Source organism: Podarcis vaucheri, assembly GCF_965113315.1.
Source record: "Podarcis vaucheri genome assembly, chromosome: 10".
In the NCBI taxonomy this organism is placed as follows: domain Eukaryota; kingdom Metazoa; phylum Chordata; class Lepidosauria; order Squamata; family Lacertidae; genus Podarcis; species Podarcis vaucheri.
The window spans coordinates 57,260,042-57,283,604 of record NC_138748.1 but is presented as its reverse complement, the minus strand read 5'-3'; the positions used below and the strand labels follow the sequence as shown (position 1 = coordinate 57,283,604).

The window sequence follows — 23,563 nt, the reverse complement described above, 5'->3', positions numbered from 1 at the left end:
CCAGCTAACATAATGTTATGTCTACTAAATATATTTGTAATTTTGAACACAGCACACCTCAGGAGTGTGCCTTCAGGCAGTTTTACTAACAGGTTTGCCATTATCATAAAATCTTATAGGGCAGAAAAATGCAACAGGCACTGTTTTCAGATTGGAATCAAGAGGTTAAACAATGCTTTTTCTAGTTAAAACAAGCTTTTCAAGTATGTAATTTTAACTTCTGCAACTCTTCAGACAGTGAAAATGGATAAATTGCACCAAACGGAATTAAAAAACAGGCATATTTGATACATTTGCAGTAGTCGCTTTTTGTAGTCTGTGAATACTTTTTGGAGCATTCATAGAAGCGAGGAACTGTTAATATTACCTTGAATTAGGTCTTGTGTGGGCAGGTGTTATGCAAGCTTCCCTCACTCAGCTGTCAAAGTAACTAATTTATAACCTTCTATATCTCCTGCTATTCTCATCATGATTCTTCAAATATTTTTGTCACTAGACTGATTTAATCTGGACAAATTCTCAGAGAAAGAGGTGTCTACGTTTAAAGTCCTGGTTGGGGAAAACAAATTATCCAAGAAAGGTACAGTCCAACATTCGCCTGGTTATTTCATGAATATCAGCCCTCCTTACCTCTGCAGCTCCCAACCATACCCATCTCTCCTCCCTGCTCATTTGCTCTGTTTTTCTTCCCCATGGCTTTTCTCTTTGTCCATGCCCGTGTTCTCTTCCTTTCCTTCCTGTGTACCACTCCCTCTTCCAACTTTTTTATTATCACATCATACATTTTGTTATGTACTGAAGTTCTCACCCTGGGCCAGCAGGGGGATACTGTAGATAGTTATGAAAATGAAGGATCGAAAGTGACGTTCAGTGATTGGATAATTTTAGAAAATGGCAACAGTTACATTGCTCTGGAGCTCTATATAAGCAGGCTGACTGAGCTCCTCAGTTAGTTCTGTTCCAGCTTACAAATAAAGAGCTGCTTTGGAAGAATCGCTGTGTCGTCTGATATGTTCGCCCACAACTTAACACATTTAAAGCACACGACTTCCACCAAAGAACTATGGGAACTGTAGTTTGTTAAGGGTGCTGGGGATTGCAGCTCTGGGAGAAGCCATGTATGGTACGGCTGTTTTATCATTCTCTTCTCCTAGTAAATATGACTTGGGTTTGGGGGTTTTATCAAACGGCTTCTTTCAAGATTCTCTCTGAAAACACAAAAGCTAGGATTTTGCTTTTTATTGCCAGGACTCTGTTCTCTGTGAGTTGATCATGATGATACTATATTTTAGATTCCTAAGCAATAGTTTCAAAGGATAGATTTGCATGGTATTCAGAGATGATTTAAGAGAGCAAAGTTTCTATTTGTAAAATCTGTGAAATCACCTTGTGGGGGGGGGCACAGTCCAAAAGCTGAAGCTGGTGCAAAAGATGGCCACAGGCAGGTGTGCTAGCTTAAATAAGATATGGGGGGAGGCAGGTAAGTACTGCCCCACATAATCACATGACACGGTGCATGCACATGATTTGAATGGCAATGTACATTCAAAGTGAAACAGACTCCCACAAGAGGTGATGGACTCTCCTTCCTTGGAGGTTTTTAAGCAGAGGTTGGATGGCTATCTGTCATGGATGTTTCAGCTGAGATTCCCGCATTGCAGGGGGTTGGACTAGATGATCCTAGGTCCCTTCTGGCTCTAAGATGCTATGTTTCTATGCTCAACTTGGGGAGGGGGGCTTGGCCCCCTCAAATATTTTATGGGGGGGGGGGGACAAAGCCTCCTCAGCTCCTAGGAGGTGGCTCCTATGGCCACAGGAGTGTTGAGCAGTGCATCAAGAAAAGATCACATAAAATGAATTATTTGAGAATTGCACTTTCTTCCTGTTTGCTGCTGGGCCCAATGTAAGGTGTTATGTTTAGCTTACAAAGCCCTGAATGAATTGGGACCCAGTTACATGAAGGAGTGTCTCTCCCTGTATTTGCTACCCTAGGTCTTACAGTGTGCAGAAAAGGCCGTTCTTGTGGTCCTGTAGTGGCCTGCTGAGTATGGAGGTTTTGTCTTCTCCTATGATCACCCCATGCAGTTCTGATCCCCTCTGGGAAGAAGATTTGGATATAAATTTAATAATTAATTTATTTATTTTAAACCACCATACCCACTTTTGAAATCAGCTGAAGACACAATTGTACTAGAATGAGAAGTGTGACTGAGATCTGTATTTTATCTCTGCTGCACGGGTACGGCAGACTCCAGTGCTGTGGTAATGTTAATATGAATAAAAAACAGTTCAGATGTATGGGTAGGTGCTCTTCTTTAACCAAAGGCTTCTACTTCCACTCCCTTCCTACTTTAAAACTGTGCACTATCGCACTGTCACGTGTTATGTGTGGGTATGGCTATGAATCAGGATGTTGTTTACATCTTAATTTTTTATTAAGGAACTGGAACAAAATATATCCTTTCACTAAGGACAGCTCCTTCAGCCTGAGGCACAATTCCCCATGTGGCCCTACACGACTGATTTCAAAAAGGCAGGTCACAATGTGCTTGTAACAAATCTAAATCATGTGGATATTTTAACTGATTTTTATTTCCATTGTATTGAGATTTTTGTGCACTGCTTAGAGACAATTGTAGTTAAATAATATATGAATTTTAGAAATTAAATAAAAAAATAAACTATCAAATAGACTTGGTACGTTGTAAACCAACTTTTACTTTTATTTCTAAGGTGGGATTAGGAAAAGGTTTCTCACTCTGCAATCTTTCTCCTTCCATGCAGAAGAAGAAGAGGTGTAGCACCAATTTTCTTTTTTAAAAAATAAAGGCAGTTTGGAGCTTCTGGGTAGTTCTCTAAAATTAAAGTTTATTGTGATGCACAGGCCTGATATGCTTTGAAAATTTGTATTTTTTGAATGGCAAGAGAATCTTGCAGCATCTGATGGTAACCACTCAGCCAATTTACTTGGAGAATTTATTGGTTTATCAAAGGTTACCATGCTACTGGGATAATATGTGAACTATCCCACAACAAAATAATAGAGGGGTTAAAGGCTACAAATTTTTGGAGCCAAAGTGCCGGCAACGGGATTCCTTAGAATTAGAATTAGAATCTTATAATATTAATACAGGTTTGTTTTTAAGCATTTTATTATCATCCCAAATGAATTGGACCCTGACACTCAAGCCAATGACTCTTCTCTCCCTCCTCCTTTTGTCCTCGTTGTCGTGATTATCCTTGGGTGCACTGGTTGGTTCTATTTTGCATTCAACTAGACAGAATTTACCTTCCCTTGATAGCAACCACGAGAAGAGAATGAAAGGCTGGTGATAAGTTTTTATTTTTTATTTTAAAATTGCTGCTTTCTTTTTCAACTTCCATTTTGTTTCATGATCACAGGTTCCTTTGAAACAGAGAGAGAAGAAGAGGAACACGGAGGCAATGAAAACTATGGAACAATGAAGTAATGTTACTGCTGCCCGAGAGATGCACCAGAAACATAAAATATGCTCCTAATTATTTTGAAAACTTGTTGAATCCCTCTCTAGGTAGTAAGAGTTGCTCACATACTGCAGAAGCTATAAAACTATTAATTAAAGTGAAACACTGGGAATTTCAGTAATGTTAACATTAGTGACTGTTGTTTCCATTGCTTATTGTTAATTTTTCCAAACCATGGCAGGATCCAGATTGTGCACATACCCAGGCTGTGCACATTTAAAGCACATGACTTCCTCCAATGAATCTTGGGAACTGCAATTTGTTAAGGGTGTTTGGAATTGCAGCTCTATAAGAGTTAAATGCCAGCTCCCGTGATTCGCTGAGGGAAGTTTTAAATGAATGGTGTGTATGCAGCCCCAAGCAATGTAGGACCAACAATATTGGTTTAGTTGTCCTTTGACAAATCCTTTGACCAGGAAGACACATTCCCTAATCCCAGATAAAATTGGTGCCAGCTGCAGCATTTACTTTCAAGTCAGCATGCATGAGATAAATTATGGATCCTTAAGTAATGACATAGTGACAAGTAATGACAATAGTTTCTTCTCTGTGAAAGTTCTGGCATGTGTCTAATTCTCCCCCTGTTCCCCCAAGACACACACAGTGTATTCCACCACCACAGTAACTGCTGTTCCTGTGGCGCTTTAGTCAGGCTCTCTTGCATAACGCCTACAATTGTTAGAATTTGCAGCTAATCTTTCCTTGGTTACTGAATGATTATTTTCCACTTCAGTGGCAGAAGATAAAAGTAGACACTGTTGCACTCTCCCCTTCGATCAATTTTTGATGGCAGATAATAAATCATTCCATGACGTTGTATTTTGTTTTGTGGTATTTGTGTTTGAGGAGCAAAAGGAATTGGTCTGGATGGCACTGCTCTCCAGATGCTAAATTGGTGAGCTAAGGAGATGAACTGATAAACAGCTTGGCTCCCAACCTCTGCTATTTCATTATTTTCACTTAGGCAAATTCTGCTGCCGCTGTGCCTTGGCTGTTATTTTTTAATACAAGAAGAGCTCCCCAAATATCCCAGCTATATAGGATAGCCAAAATATTCTAACTCCTTTCCATCAGGTTATGTGCCTGGAAACTGAATAATACAGAGGGGGAATAATGTGGGTTTGAGAAGATATGGATGTTGAACTTCCATTCCAAAAGGAAGCTGACTTTTCCTTGACACTTCCTGTACATCTATTAGTGAACAAAAACCAAGAAGCAAAGTAGCTGTCTACTTAATGACTACGCTACTGAACTGGATGCACACGTGCACACACTCATACATACCATGTTTCAGCCACTAAAATTAAACTATGGGACTGCCCATGAACAATATAATGTGGGCTGTTTTAGTAAGCCGCCCTTTTATTTTTCATGTAACCTCTTAAGGCATCAGCATTTGGGGAAAGCAGCATAACCCCATTGAAGCTCCCTGGCTTCCACAAATGAATGCAGAAAGAGCAAGCCTGGTGGGTGTTCTACCCGTCATTTTAAATCAAGGTGACCAAAAAGGTCAATAACATCCTATAAAACCATCCAATAAAATTGTTGTTGCTTTTGAATACATATCTGTTTTTCCTGTGAAAGTTTGAACCATTTATCAGTCTCCTTCTTTCCATCAGATGCCCCAGTCTGTTTTTCTAACCTCTGTCTTTTTCATACAGACTCACTTACATCATATTCCCATTGAGATTCAGACAGCGCTGATATACAACCAAAACCCTTGTAGCTGTCACCACCACATGAACTGTCTTAGCCACTTCTACATAGTTAAGATGGGAGATACATAGATTTCCATTGTTTTTCTAGCTCAACTACATGAGGATCTGAGTGATTCTGGGCATCAGTCCTGTTAAAGTCTTGCTAGTTTTCAACTGCATCCTATAAGAGGAGGTGTTTCTTTTACATCCCTATAGGTCTAAGCAATGGCATAGTGGTAAATATGATGTGCAGGTGCTCATCAGGATAACCCCAACAGTCATGTTCCCAAATAGTCCACAACTATGCCCACGTTACACTATTTATTAGAATTAGCATGAATGCAGTCCTATACACAATTCCCTTCAACTAAGCTGTATTGAGAGGGACGCGGGTGGCGCTGTGGGCTAAAGCCTCAACGCCTAGGGCTTGCCGATCGAAAGGTCGGCGGTTCGAATCCCCGCGGCGGGGTGCGCTCCCGCTGTTCGGTCCCAGCGCCTGCCCACCTAGCAGTTCGAAAGCACCCCCGGGTGCAAGTAGATAAATAGGTACCGCTTACCAGCGGGAAGGTAAACGGCGTTCCGTGTGCGGCTCTGGCTCGCCAGAGCAGCGATGTCACGCTGGCCACGTGACCCGGAAGTGTCCCCGGACAGCGCTGGCCCCCGGCCAATAAATGTGAGATGGGCGCACAAACCCCACAGTCTGTCAAGACTGGCCCGTTCGGGCAGGGGTACCTTTACCTTTACCTTTAAGCTGTATTGAACTCAGTGGTGCCTATTTCTGGATGTGTAGGTTCAGGTTGTAAAACTCACCAAGCTTTAACAAAAGATAATCCGACATCTGAAATACACCTTTAACTATTAATTACAAATGAAAACAATATTGCAAATAAGAGGTACCATTTAAACTGCAAACATGAAGCAAGTAAGAACCCCATCAAAGATGTATCCAACTTCTGCTTGATTATTTTCTTCATCGTCTGTGCCAATCTGACATGAACAAATGGTCTCGTCCCCATCATATATTTAAAGTGTATGACTTCTCCCAAAGAATCCTGTAATTAAGTTACAGTTCCCATGATTCTTTGCGGGAAGACATGTGGTTTTAATGTATGGTGTGGTATGGAACTGAAGCCTCATTATCACATCATTCCCTTGCCAGAACCAAGTGGTCCATCAGTTAATCTAGCGCTTCTTAATATGATGTTGCTGTCCCTACTCAAGTTTTGGTGGTGGTCCGACATGCGCTCTGGACTTCAAGATTAATTTCAAACAACTTAAGGAACTACTGTGTGATTTTGTGGCATTGATTCAGCAGACAAAGTAGGAGCCAAGTTTGCATTTAGGCAGTATGTAAGCAAACCTGAAAGTTGAAATTCAGGCACCAACATTATAGTATTTAAAGTAATATCTCTTCCCAAAACAAAACATACCACCGGTTACTTTCTGAGATTAATGACCAATAAATGACATTAAGCCCTGAATTTCAATGGTAGATCTTATATCACTGATTATCTGTATATCCAGCAGGCATAAATACTGTCTGTCATCCAATAACTGTCTTCATAATGCATTCCTTTTTCAATCTTCAGTATGCATCTATCATAAGCCTTCTAGGATTTGAGTAACACTCTGAAACTGGGTGCTTGGTATACATGATTTAACATAATGGGTTCCCATTTTTAATATTATACATTCCATATGTCGTTATAGTCAGGCTATTGGCTATTATAGTCAGACTATTGGCCCATCTAGCTCAATATTGTTTACAGTTTACACTGACTGGTGATGGCTCTCCAGTTTCAGACATACAGACTTTCCCCGTACTACCTAGAAATGCAACAAGTTGAATCTGGGACCTATGCATGCATATCTCTTCCTTTTATATAACTAGCTAATTCCCACCATTATGTGGAGAGACAATAGCATATTGTAGGTATGCTTGAGAGCTATAGTGCATAACATAGAGCACATAGACAAGTTGCACACTTCTGTGCAGACTCTTTCAGTTAAGGCTGGTTGGTAGATCTTTTCTACAAGTTGGGAGTGTCTCCAATACAATGCTTTGCTTTTTTCCATATGACTGAAAAGTAACAACTTATTTGTATGTGAAAAGGAAATGGATACACTTGGATGCACCACTATGATGTGAGTGAAACCTGCTACCTTCCCTGACTACCTATGTATTCGTGGTGAGGGGCATATCTAATCCTAATTCAATTGCATCTTTTCCTTTGTGCACATCAGCCGCTCAGTGGGGCGATTCAGCAGTAATTTAGGAAAATCTATTCAGAATCTCTCTTAATAGTATTAAAGCACTCTTTTTAAAAAGTAGGATAGAAGTCTGATACACAAATACATTTCTCTGCTTTATTATCTTAATTCCTTTTCACAATTAATAACTCTATAGTCATATTAAATAAATTATAATAAATTTGGTTGATTTTGGAAATGCAAGCATTTAGCTAAAGAGCTAACACCATTCTCCAAGGCTTATCTCTTGAGTTTTTACTCAAGCAAAAGTTTTAATGAAGGTGCCTGCACAAAGACAGGATATAGTTTTAATGAAAATCTATGCTTGTTTGGCCATATAAAGAATTGATCAGGTATTATTTATTTGGTATTTGACATGGATAGCAGAGTATATCTATGGAAATATTTTGGGTTTTCCTGTCCAAAAGAATATAGCTGATAATGAACATTTCAACAATGAATGTTAAGAACAAAAGAACTGTCTGTTAATTGGCTAATAGTATGAAAGGTTCAAGACCTGGTATTTCAAGATAAAGGAAAGAAAAATATCCCCAGGAGTTAATAAAGAGTAGAGGTTTTCTATGTCGATTAAAAAAGAGCATGAAAGGGTAAGATTCTCTGTATCCCATTTCATTATCTGAAACACTGCCAAATACCAGTGCCCATGGGTGGACAGATTTCTCTTCCACAGTGTTCTGCCTTGCCTGTCTTCCAATTATTCAAAATGAAATTTTCTAATTAATTTCAGAAATGGTGAATGCACTGTTGGTTCTTGTTGCAGCCCTTCATTTCTCCCATTCATCATGGGTTCACCCCCCACCCCCAGCTAGGCCATTTGCAGGACACATTAAAGCATCACAGGCTTATTTTTAGCACCCAGTTGTACTCACCATTACATTAAGATACATATATTTTAATAAGGAAAAAGCTATGTGCATTTGGGAGGGGGTTATGCACTCAGTGTGATATTAAGAATGTGATGTCATGATTACAAATTTTGAAAACAGTGACAGAAAGCAAAAACATTGATGCCACCATGTGACCAGGACAAGGCATTATGACACTAATAAAATCTAGAGAGAAATAAAGAAGGATGGATTTTAGAAGCATTCTTACTAATCCCCCTAATCATTGCTTTTTTCTGGGGGGACGCAGGGGGATGCATACCCCTAAACATTTGTGAATATAAGTTTGGCCTCATTGAGGGGTGGTATTTCAATATGAGTAGGAAAGTGAGAGCACCCCTAATTTTTTATTTTTTTTAAAAGCACTGCTCCTAATACTGGTGAGTATCAATCTCTCAGTGGAGGTAAGAGAAACCAACAGGTAAGTAGCATTCACAAATTGGTTGCCTCTTTGTTTCTGAGCCCAATTTAAAGTGCTCATGATAGTGTTTAAAGCCCTAAACAACTCAAGTCCCAAATATCTGAAAGACTGTCTGCTTCCCAACAGCTCCTCTTGGGTATTAAGCGGGAACCCTCTTGGTAGATCTGTTGTCCTCTGAAGCTCAGTGTGTGTGTAATGCAGGAGAGGGCATTTTCTGTGGCAGTCCAAAGGTTTTATAATTCCTCACCACAGAGGTGTGTCTGGCAACTTCACCATATAGTTTTTGGTGACTGGAAGATGCATCTCTTTATCCTGGCTGGCACTGCAGGGTGGGTGTGTCAGGGGACCAAGAATAAATGGGATCCTATGGATCCACAGCCTCCCCCAACATGCCCCCAAGCACCCTTGGAGTACCTGGTTTTGTTTTCCACCATGGACAGTGTCTTTATTTTTTCTGCTGCCACACGACACCTCTGGTGGTGGACCTTCCGTTCCCTTCCCCAGTTTTATGTAGCAAACATTGATAGTGTTGCAGTATGGCAAAATTTATCTTAGCAAGGCTTGGGTGCACCCTTCTAAGTTCCTGAGCATAGGTTCATTAATGCAGCCCATAAAGAACATTAATTGCTGGCTAGACACCCTAGGACAAACAGAGGAGAGTTGCTTACTGTTTCGGGGCTTCTCTTCATCCATGCCCTCATCTTCATTTTCTGGGTCAATATCTTCTGCTTGAGTTATCCAGTCCAGATATCCCTTCAAGTCCTCCTCCAGCTGTTGTTTCTCTCGCAACTTCTGAAAGTCACCTCGAGCTTTTGCTTTCTCTCTCTCTTTAGAAAACTCCCTGGCAAGAGGGAGGGGATTAAAGGATGAGAACAGGAGACCAAAAGAAAGATAGAAAAGAATTAGCTTGAATTGCACTGGAGATTATAAATTTCCTGCTATGGTAACTTGGCTGTCCATATTAATTTCAACCCATATTAATACATGTGATTCCTCTGTTTTATACACAATGACTTATCTTCAAGATGGTAATGTCAGCTACTTGTTCTGTATCTCAGATCATTTCTCAAAGAGAATTAATGATTATTTTTGTTATTATTTCTTATAAAATGCTTGCAGGAAAATATTATTCTGAATAATCTTGAACAAACTATTATCTGTACTGCAGTAACATAAGGACAGTCTCAACTCAAGGCAAAACTCCAAGCTTCTGTATGTGCCGATGTATATCTGTCATCATGCCAGGCTTTGCTCCATCTTCTCTTAGGAATCTCATAATAAAGACTTTAAAGTGGAGGATTGGAAGAAGCTCTACTTAACCCTCAGGAAGATCAGAAACAGCTCAGTAGATCAGTTCTAGAAGACAGCTTTGCCATAAGGTAGATGGATACATCACAAATATGACAAATGTGGAAAAAACAAAGTGCTTCTAATATAAACTGAAGCTCTGTGGCATGGAACTGTAAACAAAAGATGGATAGTGAGAAATCCAATGCCTTTCTCCTTCCAAGCACTGTATAAACATTATTCCACATTGAAGGCTTGTTGAATATTGTTAACACTCTTTAATGTATGGGGAACCAGGAAGTGGAAAAATTAGTGTTCATATTTGTCTGATGCCTCTTTAGATAGTCTGATCATTTTCAAAGCTGCTGTGTACCAACTGCTCCCAAAGTATCAACTAGAAATAATGATTCCCATCCTTATTTCCCATCCTGCTCCCTGTAATCTTTTAAAGTAGAGCTTTGATAACTGAACTTGAGACTTTTTGCTTGCAAATAAGGATTTTAAAAAATAATAATTCTAGCCCATGGGTAGGTAAACTAAGGCCCGGGGGCCAGATGTGGCCCAATCACCGTCTAAATCCGGCCCGTGGATGGTGCGGGAATCAGTGTGTTTTTACATGAGTAAGATAGATAAGATAAACTTTATGCCCATTAGCCAACAGCCATAGCAACATAAAACAAGCAATATATACAAATAAAATATATACAAATAAAAAATACAGCAATGGGTGAAAAGGGCAATCAAATGGCCAATATTATTGGCAAATAAGGAATTCTACTATTGAGTTATTGCAAGGATAATATTGGAAAAATTAGTGGTTTTGAAAAATCATTCCACAGCAACAATAGCAAAGTAGTACAAAACCAGTATCTTAAAATCTGATCTATGAAGGCCTGCTGTCTCTGGGAATATCAAATGAAATTCTTTTAAAAATTCCATCTATGGTGCTAATTTGAATCTATTCAGTATCAATATATGACCAAGAATGACCTCCAAATGATTCCTATTTGGCATTATTCTGTGAAATGACTGCAATTTCCATTCAGTTCCACATCTTACAATGGGCATAAATTATTTATGCTTGTTAGCTGTCATACCAAGACAGCAAATTATCAAAAGGCTTGTTGACTGAACTACCCTTTCATTCATGTGGGCAATTTCCTCAGAACAAATCTGCAATCTGCTAAGTGTGTATGGTAACAAATGTTTATACAGCTAATGGGCAACCTGCATTTTTCAATTGACATGTATAAAATGTAAAAATTGAAATCTTTCCTATTTTACCACCATATTTTTTTGTTTCTAACCCCCATTTTTCCGAAGGCTAGAAACAAAAACAAACAAAAAAACTGCCCTGTCCTTCAATGATTAAATGGAGTTACAATGGAGAGTTGTTAGCCAAGAAAAATAATAATCTGAGAAGCACCTTCCAGAGGAAGGATGGGATATAAATTGAATAAACAATCATAACATCAGTAGGTTAAAATTTGTTTCATATACTTCCATTCATTTTTTACCAATTCTTTACCATGATGTCACATGCATAGGGTGATATCCAACGTTAGTCATTCTCAGAATAATCCCATTGAAATTAATGGAAATCACCCAATAAGCAATAGGTATTATTTTTCTCTCTATGGTCAACATTTCATTAAACGGTTATGAAACTGCTTCACTAATGTAATAACAAGAAAAGACCTATGGCATATAGACAACTTATGTGCTTTAATTACTCAGGGGTCTTAGAATTCAAATTCTAAAATTTCGAAAATCCTCTGTGACACACAAGTACATAGCCAACACTTGCCAATTCTGCTGTGATGTCAGTTTATCAAGCAAAAAATAATCAAAGTAATTAGACCTGTGCTTCCCAATCCCTACTGAGACCCCATGTAAACCACTCATAAATTCTAGTTATAAGCTCATTAGTTATGATAATGTTATTTACTATATTCATTACTTCCACCAGGGGCAACAGTTTGCATATCGGGGTGAAGTTTCAATCCCAACAATGTTATATATAAGGGTGGGGAGTGTTTTCCACACCTAGCACTGCTAGCTTTTGGCAGTGCTGGCTTTCAACCCTCACCCCACTACTTTAGGCTGCTTAATGCCATACTTTTAATTTAGACTTTCACTGTCCATTTATAAGGTAAAGTTGATTCAAATCCCACTGACATTAGCAGATGACATTGCGAATATGTTGGATCAGGGCCCATATCTTCAACCCAAGAGAAAGAACATAAAGAATAATACAGAAGCATGTGTAATTAAACAACAACAATAGTAATTCCAAACATTTTTCCAGGTACTGCTTACCCGCTAAGTACACCGAGAACCAAGTTAAGTACAAAAAATGACCCTATGATGATTAGTGTAACAAAATAGATCCAGGGCCAGCCCCTTCCTATGGCATCATTGACCTGGAAGAGTGGAATGATAATTAGTGTGGAAAGTTCCATTCCTGAGCATTACAAGGCTCCAGTTGAAGGAAACTTGAGTCACCAGTGCTGAATTTGTTGTTCGGTTCAACCAACCAGGAAGTAAATTTTCTACCTACTTTAGTATAGATTGAGTTAAGTATTTGGTCACCTTACAAAGTGAATTTCCAACCACTGTATACTGTGCTGTAACTTGCCTGTCAGACACAGGCAAGACACAGTCTGGGGAATCAATGTAGAAATCATAACAAATATAACCCTTGGTTTTGCTTGTGACAATTAAAGTATTCTGGTGACACAGAAGAACCCTGATTCTGGAGTCTTGCCCTGCAGCATGAGGGGGAAAAAATAACACCAAAACCAGCAGCTTACCCGCTCAACACACCAAGAACCAGATTAAGAACGAAAAAGGATCCAAAGATGACCAGACTGACAAAGTACACCCAGGGTAACTCATAGCCCATAGCGTCCTGCATCTGGAAAGATGGAGGATAGTTAGAAGATAGAGACAGAAAGCAGAATGGATTAGGGAAAGAAGACAGAAAGGTTTGCGAATAAGGCCTGTGGATAAAACAGATAGTTGGACATATTTTAGCTAATACCTAATTTTAGCTGTTTTGAAGGGCCTTTGACTTAAAATACCATGTGAAAACAGAATGTGTCCATGAGAGTGAAATTAAACCAGATATATTGGGAACCACCTATTTTACTCATTGATATAAGAGAAACATAACATTTTTATTATGTGCTAGGTGATGAACAGAACTTCAGTTACTCCAGTGATCCTTTGTTTAGATTATTATTTATAGCCTTCAGCATATTAAAATATAGAGGAAGAAGGGGGGAAGAAACCCTCAGTTACAAAATATAGACATAATATATTTGTGAACAATTGGATAGAGATTACATTTTTAAAATAATAACAACAAAAAAGTTAAGAAACACCCTTTCCTCTGTGTGTGTCCCCACCCCCATTTGCTGCTCTATCAAAGCAGATGGTCACACTGAATACAGTTTGGGTGGTGCATCAGCAACCATCTAGTTTTGTTTAAAGATTCAAACGTTTATTTTTGTTGTTTTCAGAGTAACCATTTGTGCAGAACTACCCAAACTGGATACCAGTGTTAAGGAAATGTGCTGTGATTACCACTGTTTTTATACTAAAGTACATTATGTACATATATTTCAGTAAAAATCTGCAAGTCTTTACCATGTTTCCTTCTGCTTTGGGATAAACAAGGCATATATGCACTTTGTAAAAAAGCAGCCTTCCCATTGGCACAGCAAGGCTGAACCACAGCATTTAAAAAAACATTATCCAGGAATTCATACTGGGGAAGGTAAAACTGCCCATATAGCTACAATCAAATCCTCTGCTCTTGATTTTTACTCATAAATGTATTCTGCATCAAGCCCAGCATTCTTATGAAATAGTCTGAAGCAATGGCTTCAAGTAGCACATTCCTAAAGCAGAACAATTTTCCTGCCTCCAGGTTCCATCTCTGTTATTAAAAAAAAGCAGGGAAAGAAGTATAATTTTGACATTTCATAACTAAGACTTCCACTTTTTACTATAGCATCATGGCACCTGAACTTCCTTGTGGCAACTGAACAGGTTGTCCCCTCAATTTCAAATGATTACAGAAGATTTAAAGCCATTGTATTCAAAGCAAACCTGTACAGTATAAGCCCAGGGAGGTAGCCATAGCTCAATTATAGACCATCTGGTCTGCATGCAGAAGGTACCAGTTTCAGCCCCTGGTATCTCCAGAAAGAGCTGGGAATGTGCCCCCCCCCCCGAAATCCTGAAGAAGCACTGCCAGTCAGTGCACAGAATTCTGAGCTACGTGGACTGAGTCTGACTCAGTATGTCAGTTTCCTCTGTTCCTATTAGGAACAATGAATGCTGACACCATGAGGACATTTCTACACTGTATAGAGTCACTTGAGTGGCAAAAGGAAAAGGGAGGGAAGAGTCTCTGTACTTGGGTGTTGGACAAATGAATATAGGTAACCCTTCTAGCTGCTGTACTATAAAGGCAACCCTGTTGGGTCAAACTAATGATGCGCACATCCTGTTTCTTGCATTAACCTATAAAACGTATCATAGACGGAATAAAATTGGGGCATGCTTTTGCTTTGATTTTGTGAATGTTTTACAAGCCCTGTTTTGTATTTGTTCATTATCTAGTCCCCATGCAAAGGACAAAGTGGTTGCTAAAATTTCACAAATCCTTTTGCCTGCCACGGCCAAAGCTGCTGCCTCTCTGAAAATGGGGAGCTGCTGTTTGCTCATCAAAGAGGGATGTGAATATACTAATACTGCAGTGCAATGAAATATTTTAATTTTTCAAAGAATATTATGAAGGGTTCCTAAAACTTCTCAGTTGTGGAAAAACCTCTCCCTATGCTGCCAGCTGTAAAGAAAAGTAGCCCTCTTCAGACTCAGTGATACCTGTCCTATCTCTGCTGCCACTATGGTTGTTACCCTGAGGATTATTTTCTGTAGAATTGAGAAAGGGGTAGGCCAAAAGCTTTAGGCTGCTCCTAGAGCTATAATCACTGTTCTTCCATTTTAAGCTACAAATGCAAATTGCAGCTGATTTTCTATCCTCTTGGGAATATTGTGATTTTTCTGCAGGTGCATCCTGACACATTCTGTTCACTCTAGTGGACATGACAAAGTCATGTGGGCAGGGAAGGGTACAATTCACCTGAGCAGCCACTGCTTAAATCAATTGTTTAATCGGCACCACAGTACTTACTGAAGCTGTTTATGGCTGATTTCTGCTATGCCTTGTTACAAAGTGCTGCATTACTGGAACAGACGTGTTTTACACCAGAAATTTCTAACTGAAAACAACAGACACGTTGCTAAAATGGCTGGAGTTGTAAAGGAAGCAGTTTTTTAAAACAATTTTTAAATTGGCATGATAAAACGCCTTAATTTAAGTGCTCTCTCTCTCTCTCTCTCTCTCTCTCTCTCTCTCTCTCTGTGTGTGTGTTTGTGTGTGTGTGTGTACATGAGCCATTCAGTGCCAATTTAAATATAAATTAAAGAACAGGGTGGTAAAATGCTCCCCAGGAGGAGGGCCACCAGCAGTAGCTTCCCAGCCACTCAGAGCAGAGTCCCCTCCTTCATCAGTGGCGCTCCTCTCTGCTGATGGAGGCCTGCAATTCATTTTAATACTCTCTCATAGTCATCAACATCAGGATGGTTAGACTGCAGCCTTAGTGAGCAAATTGTGTCAACTTAATCCGATTCAGTGTTGAACAATGGGTTTTCTCAGGAAAGCAGTGGGATAAAACAAAACCTGTGTGGCCTACAAAATGTGGACCTGTGCCTGGAAAGTAGTGCAAAATGAAGTCTGGATTAGCCCTTAGTGTGGCAGCACCTACCGTGGTGCTATGTCAGTCACTTTGTAGCTTTCTGTTTTTTATTTAATCTTGTTGCACAATTTATTTATCCTCCAACTCAGCTAACATCATTAATGATGTTAATGATTAATAACACAAATTAAATACATACATTTAAAAATACAAAAGGAAACAGCAGCAGAACAACAACAGTATCAAGAAAGAGCAGAAATGCAGCCACTGATCAGTGCAAAAAACAAACAGGTCTTTTGTGAGTGTTGGAAGACCAATAAAGACGAGAGCAGAGGATCTCCCAGAGCAGGAGTTTCACACAGTGGGTTCCTTTCCTGAGTCCCCAGCAATAATAACAACAGTTATAGTCACCATAATTGTCTCAAGGCAATGTGCAACAAAAACTACTAAAAAAAATGCAGAAAACAGCAGAATTAAACAACAGATTTAAAACAAAACTAAAACAATACCAAACAGACAGTGATGGAAAAGCCCCAATTATCCATCTGGGAAAGTTTGTTGGAACAGGAATATTGCTAATTGTTTCTGGAAAATGACTGTCATATCATGAAAGGACTGTTATTTTACAGAATAGGAGCAGCCATGCTAACAGCTCTGCTATGAGTTACTGTGGAGCAGATTTCTGAGATATTTGGAAACTGCAGACTGTAGGGATCTACTGGGTATATACGGGAATCAAGTAGGGACACCAATCTCAGTAGACTTTGGTGGTAGTTCCAATCAGGACTTCCTCTTTGGGCCTTAGTGGACAAGGAGGATTACACAGAAGGAACTAGCCCTTTAGGTATGGAACTTGCATAGGGCTAAGAAAAGCTGCTAAAATTAGGAAAAACAGAGCAAGCAGACTTGCTATCCTGCAGATAGAGTCTCTCTGTTCAACTGTGTTTGTACAATTATCAAGCTATCAGAACTGGAGCAGAGCTACTGCCAGAGAAGCAGTAAATGGGAAATCAGTCCTGCTGCACCACAGAAATGTTTCTTTGCAGTTTAGTTCTTTGTATATTTGTAGTGCAGATAAACAATGCCAAATTCCTATACTTATTTGATACTGACATAATGTCTCTGTCACCCGGGTGTGGGGCAGGGATGGACCAATTATAGGATATGTGACAAAAGACATAAAAATATATTTTATAGAGCTACAGTTGCTATTTCATGGACACTTGGTATCTATACTGCTGGCTATGAAGGACTTATGATTTCTTGTAAGGAGGACTTGTTTCTAAAGTCTCATGAAACTATCAGCAGAACATTATTTTTCTATTATGAAAAGGAGCACCCTGACTCTATGTTTGGGTTTAAAAAATTCTTGGCAATTTGCCAAAGCACATTGACTATGCAGACATTAATCACAAACCCAAATCTTTGACAGCAGATGTAGGCTTTTTCTGCAGAACTTTTTTTACTGATCAGGGTGGAATCTACACGCATATAAAAAACCTTTTTAAAAATACATTGAATTTCCATAAGGCTCACCATCGCCATCTAGTGTCACATTGTATATTGCACTTAAAACACACTTAAAATGTTTTACAGTGGTACCTTGGGTTAAGAAATTAATTCATTCTGGAGGTCCGTTCTTAACCTGAAACTGTTCTTAACCTGAGGTACCACTTTAGCTAATGGGGTCTCCCATTGCCGGAGCACGATTTCTGTTCTCATCCTGAAGCAAAGTTCTTAACCCGAGGTACTATTTCTGGGTTAGCGGAGTCTGTAACCTGAAGCGTATGTAACCTAAAGCGTATGTAACCCGAGATACCACTGTATTTGCAGCTTTATAGCTGAGTCTCTGGTTCATGGGGTCATGGAGAGTCGAACAGGACTACAACAACAAGCTGAGTCCAAAGCCTAGTCTTTCGTAGTTTCTCTACTGAGATGAAAAACTTACACACAGTAATATTTGATGCAGTTACGCACTGCCAAACCAGACCATGAAATCTGCCAGGATGTTTTCAATACTGTTCATTTAAAAAAACACCACACACACACACATTAAGGTATTTATTATAACTGTTCCATCATAAAAAGTTTTTGGTCCTTAATAGTGCATTTCGTTCTATGTGAATTTCTTATTTATGAGTTGCATGAACTGCACCAAGAAAAGATGTTCATCTACCAGCTTCTTAGTTCTATTATGAGATAATCTGTGGTACATACGGAAACATGGAACTGCATTTGGTGAAACTTCATATTGTCAACAGTGCCCAAAACTTCCACATCTGAATTTTAAAACTTGAAAACTCGACAAAGGGAACTGATCTCATCTTGTGGTAAAAGTAAATATAGAAATCAGTAGAAGCAGGGTGTCCTGATAGGATGCAAGGTGTTGGGGGCACTCAAACCAGCAATTCAGAAAGCAGAGCCCATGACCACTAGAGCAGCTCTGAAGGTGTTCCTGTCTCAGTCTCTGCTATGCTGCAGCATCACTCACATGGTGGCTAAAGCAGGAAAAGCCACCTTTAATTTCAGCTAAGAACATGAGCCTGCCTAGCTCTATATAACACCTGTTCCAAGTTGTGTTCCACACAGGGCATTTTATTTTTATGAATAGTAGCAGTAGAAAACTTGCCTTATATCATTTGGTAGCTGACCGCCAGCCCTTTCATTCTTGCCTGCACCATCTGGCACCAATCATCAACCTATTAGTATTATTATTCACATTTGTTTGTCACTTTATTTTTAAAAAGTCTCAAAGCAACTTAAGATAAAATACAAACCTGTAAAATCAATTAAAAAGCAAAGGAAAAAACAACAATGTACAAAACAACTAAAAGGACAAATTCTACCCCACCCCACTAGAAAATGAGCACCACACATAGGTGCCATCTCCTCCATGACTCCATGAACCATAGGGACCGGACACCTACAAAATGCACCACGCCCTGTGGAAAGAGCGCAGAGTTCAGGCAGGAGGGGAAGAGAGAGCACAGAGTTGGGGGGGGAGAGAGGGTGTGCAGAGTTTGGGCGCAAGGGGAAGAGAAAAATAGGTGCCGGTACTCACCATGAAGTTGTTACAGTGTCACACTTTTTAACAACAAAAGAGGTGCCGGTACTGCGTAACCTTGCATACCCCCTGAAAAAAATGCACTGACTAGGACTGCAATCTAAACACACTTACTGTGATGAAATACACCCCAATGACACCCAACTGGATTTCTGAGTAAACATGCATAGCATTGTGCTATTAACTCCCAAATAAATTTGCCTATGGTCAGGGTGCCACTTAAAGACAAAGCCAACAGAACATTTTTCTCTGTGGTTATAGTAGCCCAGAATAGAAATGAGGAAGAACACTGTTTAAGAAAGAAAGAAAGAAAGAAAGAAAGAAAGAAAGAAAGAAAATATCCAGATTTCCAGGTAGAAAATATTTTAATGATATACAATATGAGCTCCAATCCTTTGCAAAACTTGCTCTGATTTTTATTTGCTCAAAACATTAGGGGTTGTTTTTTATCATATAAAGTCTCATTTTTATTTCCTTCATGATGAATCAGTTAAATCTTTGTAGAATAAAACTAATGAATGCAAAAGCAATTAGCAATTCAGTGCAATTCAACTGCCTCTATTAAGGAGGGAGGTGCCACTTTGTGTAAAATATTGTCCAGCAATGAAATTCATTGTTATTCACTGTATAAGGAATGGACACATACATGGAAATATTTGTACTGGCATCCCATCTATATATCTGGCAATACAAGTAAATAAACTGGGCAACATCTCAGGTAATGCTTTTTGATGCAGAAACCTGTCTTTTTATTTTCACAGATGCAGTCTGAGTCTCCCTTGAGAACAAAATATTAAAAGCAAGGAGTCACCTAGCAGTGAGCCAGGCTGTTAGCAAGCTATTCTGGCTCTCTGCCAGTAATAACAGCAGAGGTGGAGGGGAACTATCTTTTCAACCAACATATTTACTTCTCTCCCAAAGTGCAATGAGCCAAGAGAAAGCAAGGCATTGCCAGAGACCCTTATCTAACTGCAGAGAAGCATCCCCAGGAGCCTGCAACTAATCCATTGATTTGTAATGGTTCCTGATGAACTAACCTAAACAATACTCCACCCCAGAGGGATACAGTTGCTTAGTTAGACGTCTGATAAGGATTTGTGAAAGGATTAAGTCTTAGATCTACTACACAACCTAAACATTGAGTGAGTTGCCAGGGAAAAAGAGAATAAATACTTGTCTAACTTTTTTGCATTCAACAATAATACATTTCCAATTACAATCCTCTTGCCTTGCTCCAACTATCTCGAAACCAAGCATTTTCTATTAAGGGTGGGAACTATTCATCCTTCACAAAGCAACAACATGGGAATGAATTATAGGAACTTTCTGGTGGCGTGGGCTTAACATGCAGGCAAGGAGGGACAGATTTCTTATTTATTAAGGGCAGTCATCTTCTGCCTCCCCCAAGAAATGTTGCTACTTTATTAACATAGCATCAATCCCTTTGGATAAATATAGCAAACACTACTGAGTTGTTCAGGGCAGCCATTGTGTGAAGCAACAACAAAGTTTATTTATTTGGTTTGTGTGTTTTCTGGACATTGTAGATCTGTCTTAGTCTGGACATTGTAGATCTGTCTTATTTATGGGGGGACGGGACAGGATCCTTTGCCACTTTAAGGTAAGCCCATCTCAACCAAAAGGTTCTTAGATTTCATCTAATTCCAAGGATCTATCCAATTTTTAGGGACATCCCTCCCCCCAAGGTAATAGGCTGAATATTCTATGATGCAACTATGGGGGCATGTTTTGTTCCTTTAACTGGGGCCTCTAGTGTTGCAGGTAAAATCTGTGCAATGTCATTGCTTCTGATGCAAAACTGTGGACTAGCAACTCAGCTATCACCTAGCAGCAGGCACTCCATCAGGCTCCAGCTGAAGGAGAGAAGAGACTCAAGGCCAGGCATAGGCAAACTCTGGCCCTCCAGATGTTTGGGACTACAATTCCCATCATCCCTGATCACTAGTCCTGTTAGCTAGGGATGATGGGAATTGCAGTCCCAAACATCTGGAGGGCCAGAGGTTGCTTATGCCTGCTCCCGGCTATTCTAACAGCTCTTCTGAGAGACCAGCTGGCTTTGCCTATCTTTCAGTGTCTTCTAGCAGCAACTATTCCATCAAACTACCTGACCTATTTCCATCTCAGCTTCAGATAACTTTAACTTTAAGAATTGATACCTGAGTGTGGTTCCCCCACCCCTCTCCTCCTATTTCTCTCCCTGTCTCTATTAATCATTTTGTTTTGTTTTTTGATGTATTTTTTATTAAAGATTTCTTGGTTTACAAAAATATGTGCAATGTCTATTTTTTCAAGTTATATTTTCTACAGGTCAGTTTCATTTGTTGAGACATTAGTGTTACATTAGGAAGAAAGGGGGGAAAGAGGTGGAGGGAGCCATGGTAGGTGGGGGTGGGGTCAGGTGGCAAAGTTTCTATTTTATTTAATGTATGTGGGGGGGGGTTGTGTCAGCATCGCTTGTGCAGGTTCTTTTTGCTATTCGCTTGTGTACCTTTGGTGGTGAGAGAAGCTGGGGTTAGCCTAGAGTGTGGTTGCTTGTTTGTGATTGGCTGTGGTGAACTTTGTTTTCATGTGTGAGTGGGGTGGGTGGGTGTTTTTGAATCAGGTTAGCCATATTGAAGCAGGGTAAAAATTATTTAAATAAATAGCATACAACAGGTCTCAGGGCATAGTCTGAAATCACATGATTCAGCCACCTTGTTAAAACAAAGCAGATCTGAATCTGAATGGGGGACCACATAAATAATTTCCCTCTACTGCCAGCCCATTCTGTTCACAGTAGCCTACACTTCATATATTTTTCTGAATCAATAAATAAATAAATAAATAAATTTTTATTGTTTATAGCTAATGGCCATCACAATACAATATAAGCACAAATCAAATAACTACAGAACGACAGACTTTACACGCACTAGACTAAAACAGATGTCCAATGTCCAGAAAAAAACACACACACCAAAAAACCATTTCTTCTGGTCAGCATACCTAGGGTCTGGCACTTGCATTATCCATAAAGGCTATCCTTATCTTTCTTGCTGCTAGTACAAATAGTGCCACCCTATCAACTTCTGCCAATAGCCTTTTAATTTTAAAGACATCTGGTTGAACGTCTAAGGCGGGCCAAGGCGGTATGAAAAGGGGAGATTAAATTTGGTTCTAGGTGAATCATATATAATATAATATAATATACAAGATCCTCAATAGACCCTGATCCACATATACAGAGGTGCTCTTTTGCAGGTCTGCTAGTATATCTCCCAGCCATCATTTCTACATTTTCTAGAAATGATGTTTGATTGTTTTCAATAATTTCCTATTTAAAGTTTGCCCAGTGAAACTTGTATTTTAATCCAGTGCTTGGAATAGACAACATATTCATCAAACACTCCTAGGAGACGCAGTGAGGAAATGTGGTGGCCATACATTTAAGTAACTGGTAGTTTGGCAATAACACTAGAAACAAAGCAAAAGTGGATATCACTAAAAACATTAAGGCCAACAATATACTTTATGAAACACATTAGAAGCAGAAAAGTAGCTAGGGAGGTAGTTGGACCATTAGTCCAGAAAGGAGCTACACATTTGTTAAAAGAGGATAAGGAGGTTGTTGTAAAACTGAATGAATTATTTGCATATGTCTGCACGCTGTGGAAGACGTAGGACACAACCCTGCGCCTGAATTGACCTTTTCAGGAAGGACATTTGAAGAAGTAAGCTAAATAGGCCTCATTAAGAAATTTAAAAGTAACAAATCATCAGGTGCAGATGGCAGCTATCCAAGAGTTCTTATAGAACTCGAATATCAAATAGATGATCTTCTAACATGTAAAGTGGCACTCTGGTCAGTGACCGAAATAAATTCATTCAACACATAATGTGTCCCTGAGCTTGGCCTCCATACCAGTTCTTTAAAGGGGATTCAGAAAATTACAGGCCACTTGGCTTAACATCTGTCCAGGTAAATTGGTGGAAAGTATTATTTAGGATAAATGGATCAAGCATATAAAAGGACAAGTCTTGCTGAAGAATCAACATGGCTTCTGCAAATGTAAAACTCTCTTGCTCTCTAATATTTTAGAGGTCTTAACAGCTTCATGTCTTCTCAGTTCTAGCTCCTGCTCTCTCTGGCCAGCTATGAAGTTACCTCCTTGGACTTTAATACCTGCTTCCATCCACTGAGCATATGGTTTTGTCTAATATTTAAAATACATAGTATTGGACTTGACTGTTTTACATGGGTTCTATATCCTATGATAAGAACCTGCCATCCTCATTTTGCATAATGCATTTTGTGATAGTCAATAATAAATAAGACTGTGTAATTTGAGTTGTGTCATCAGATCCCTGTAAATCTACAATCTCATAAGGAGTCAGATTCTTTTTTAAAAAAAACCCTGGGTGAAGTCCCTGGCCCAGTCAGATTGCAAATCTATTTTATTTTAGCACTGATTATGTGTGACCTATACAAACTCCCTAAAGGACCTTCAAAATGACTTTGATCACAGTGTATTTGCTAGTGGGTCACCTTGGCCAGCAGCGTAAATGTGTTCTTTTTTAAAAAAAATTAAGACCGCTTCTTTTCCCAAATGGATTTTTTTAAAAGTACCCATAAGGCTCAAAGGCTATTTACACAGGAGGGTTGA

At 39.3% G+C, this 23,563-nt stretch overlaps 1 protein-coding gene across 34 annotated transcripts in view; it reads right to left on the bottom strand.

Annotated features, from left to right (window-relative positions):
* Positions 1-23,563, bottom strand: part of CACNA1C (calcium voltage-gated channel subunit alpha1 C) — a gene marked incomplete at its 5' end in the record, with an annotated part of 519,781 nt that overhangs the window by 150,882 nt on the left and 345,336 nt on the right. For 19 of the 34 annotated variants that reach the window (XM_082240308.1, XM_082240339.1, XM_082240338.1 and 16 more), the window contains 2 exons: positions 9,446-9,618; positions 12,878-12,981. In XM_082240308.1, the coding sequence (XP_082096434.1) occupies positions 9,446-9,618; positions 12,878-12,981 (277 nt within the window). Of the gene's footprint in view, positions 1-9,445; positions 9,619-12,383; positions 12,488-12,877; positions 12,982-15,270; positions 15,297-23,563 lie in introns of those variants that run through there. The other 15 variants (XM_082240319.1, XM_082240340.1, XM_082240315.1 and 12 more) reach the window with 3 other exon arrangements.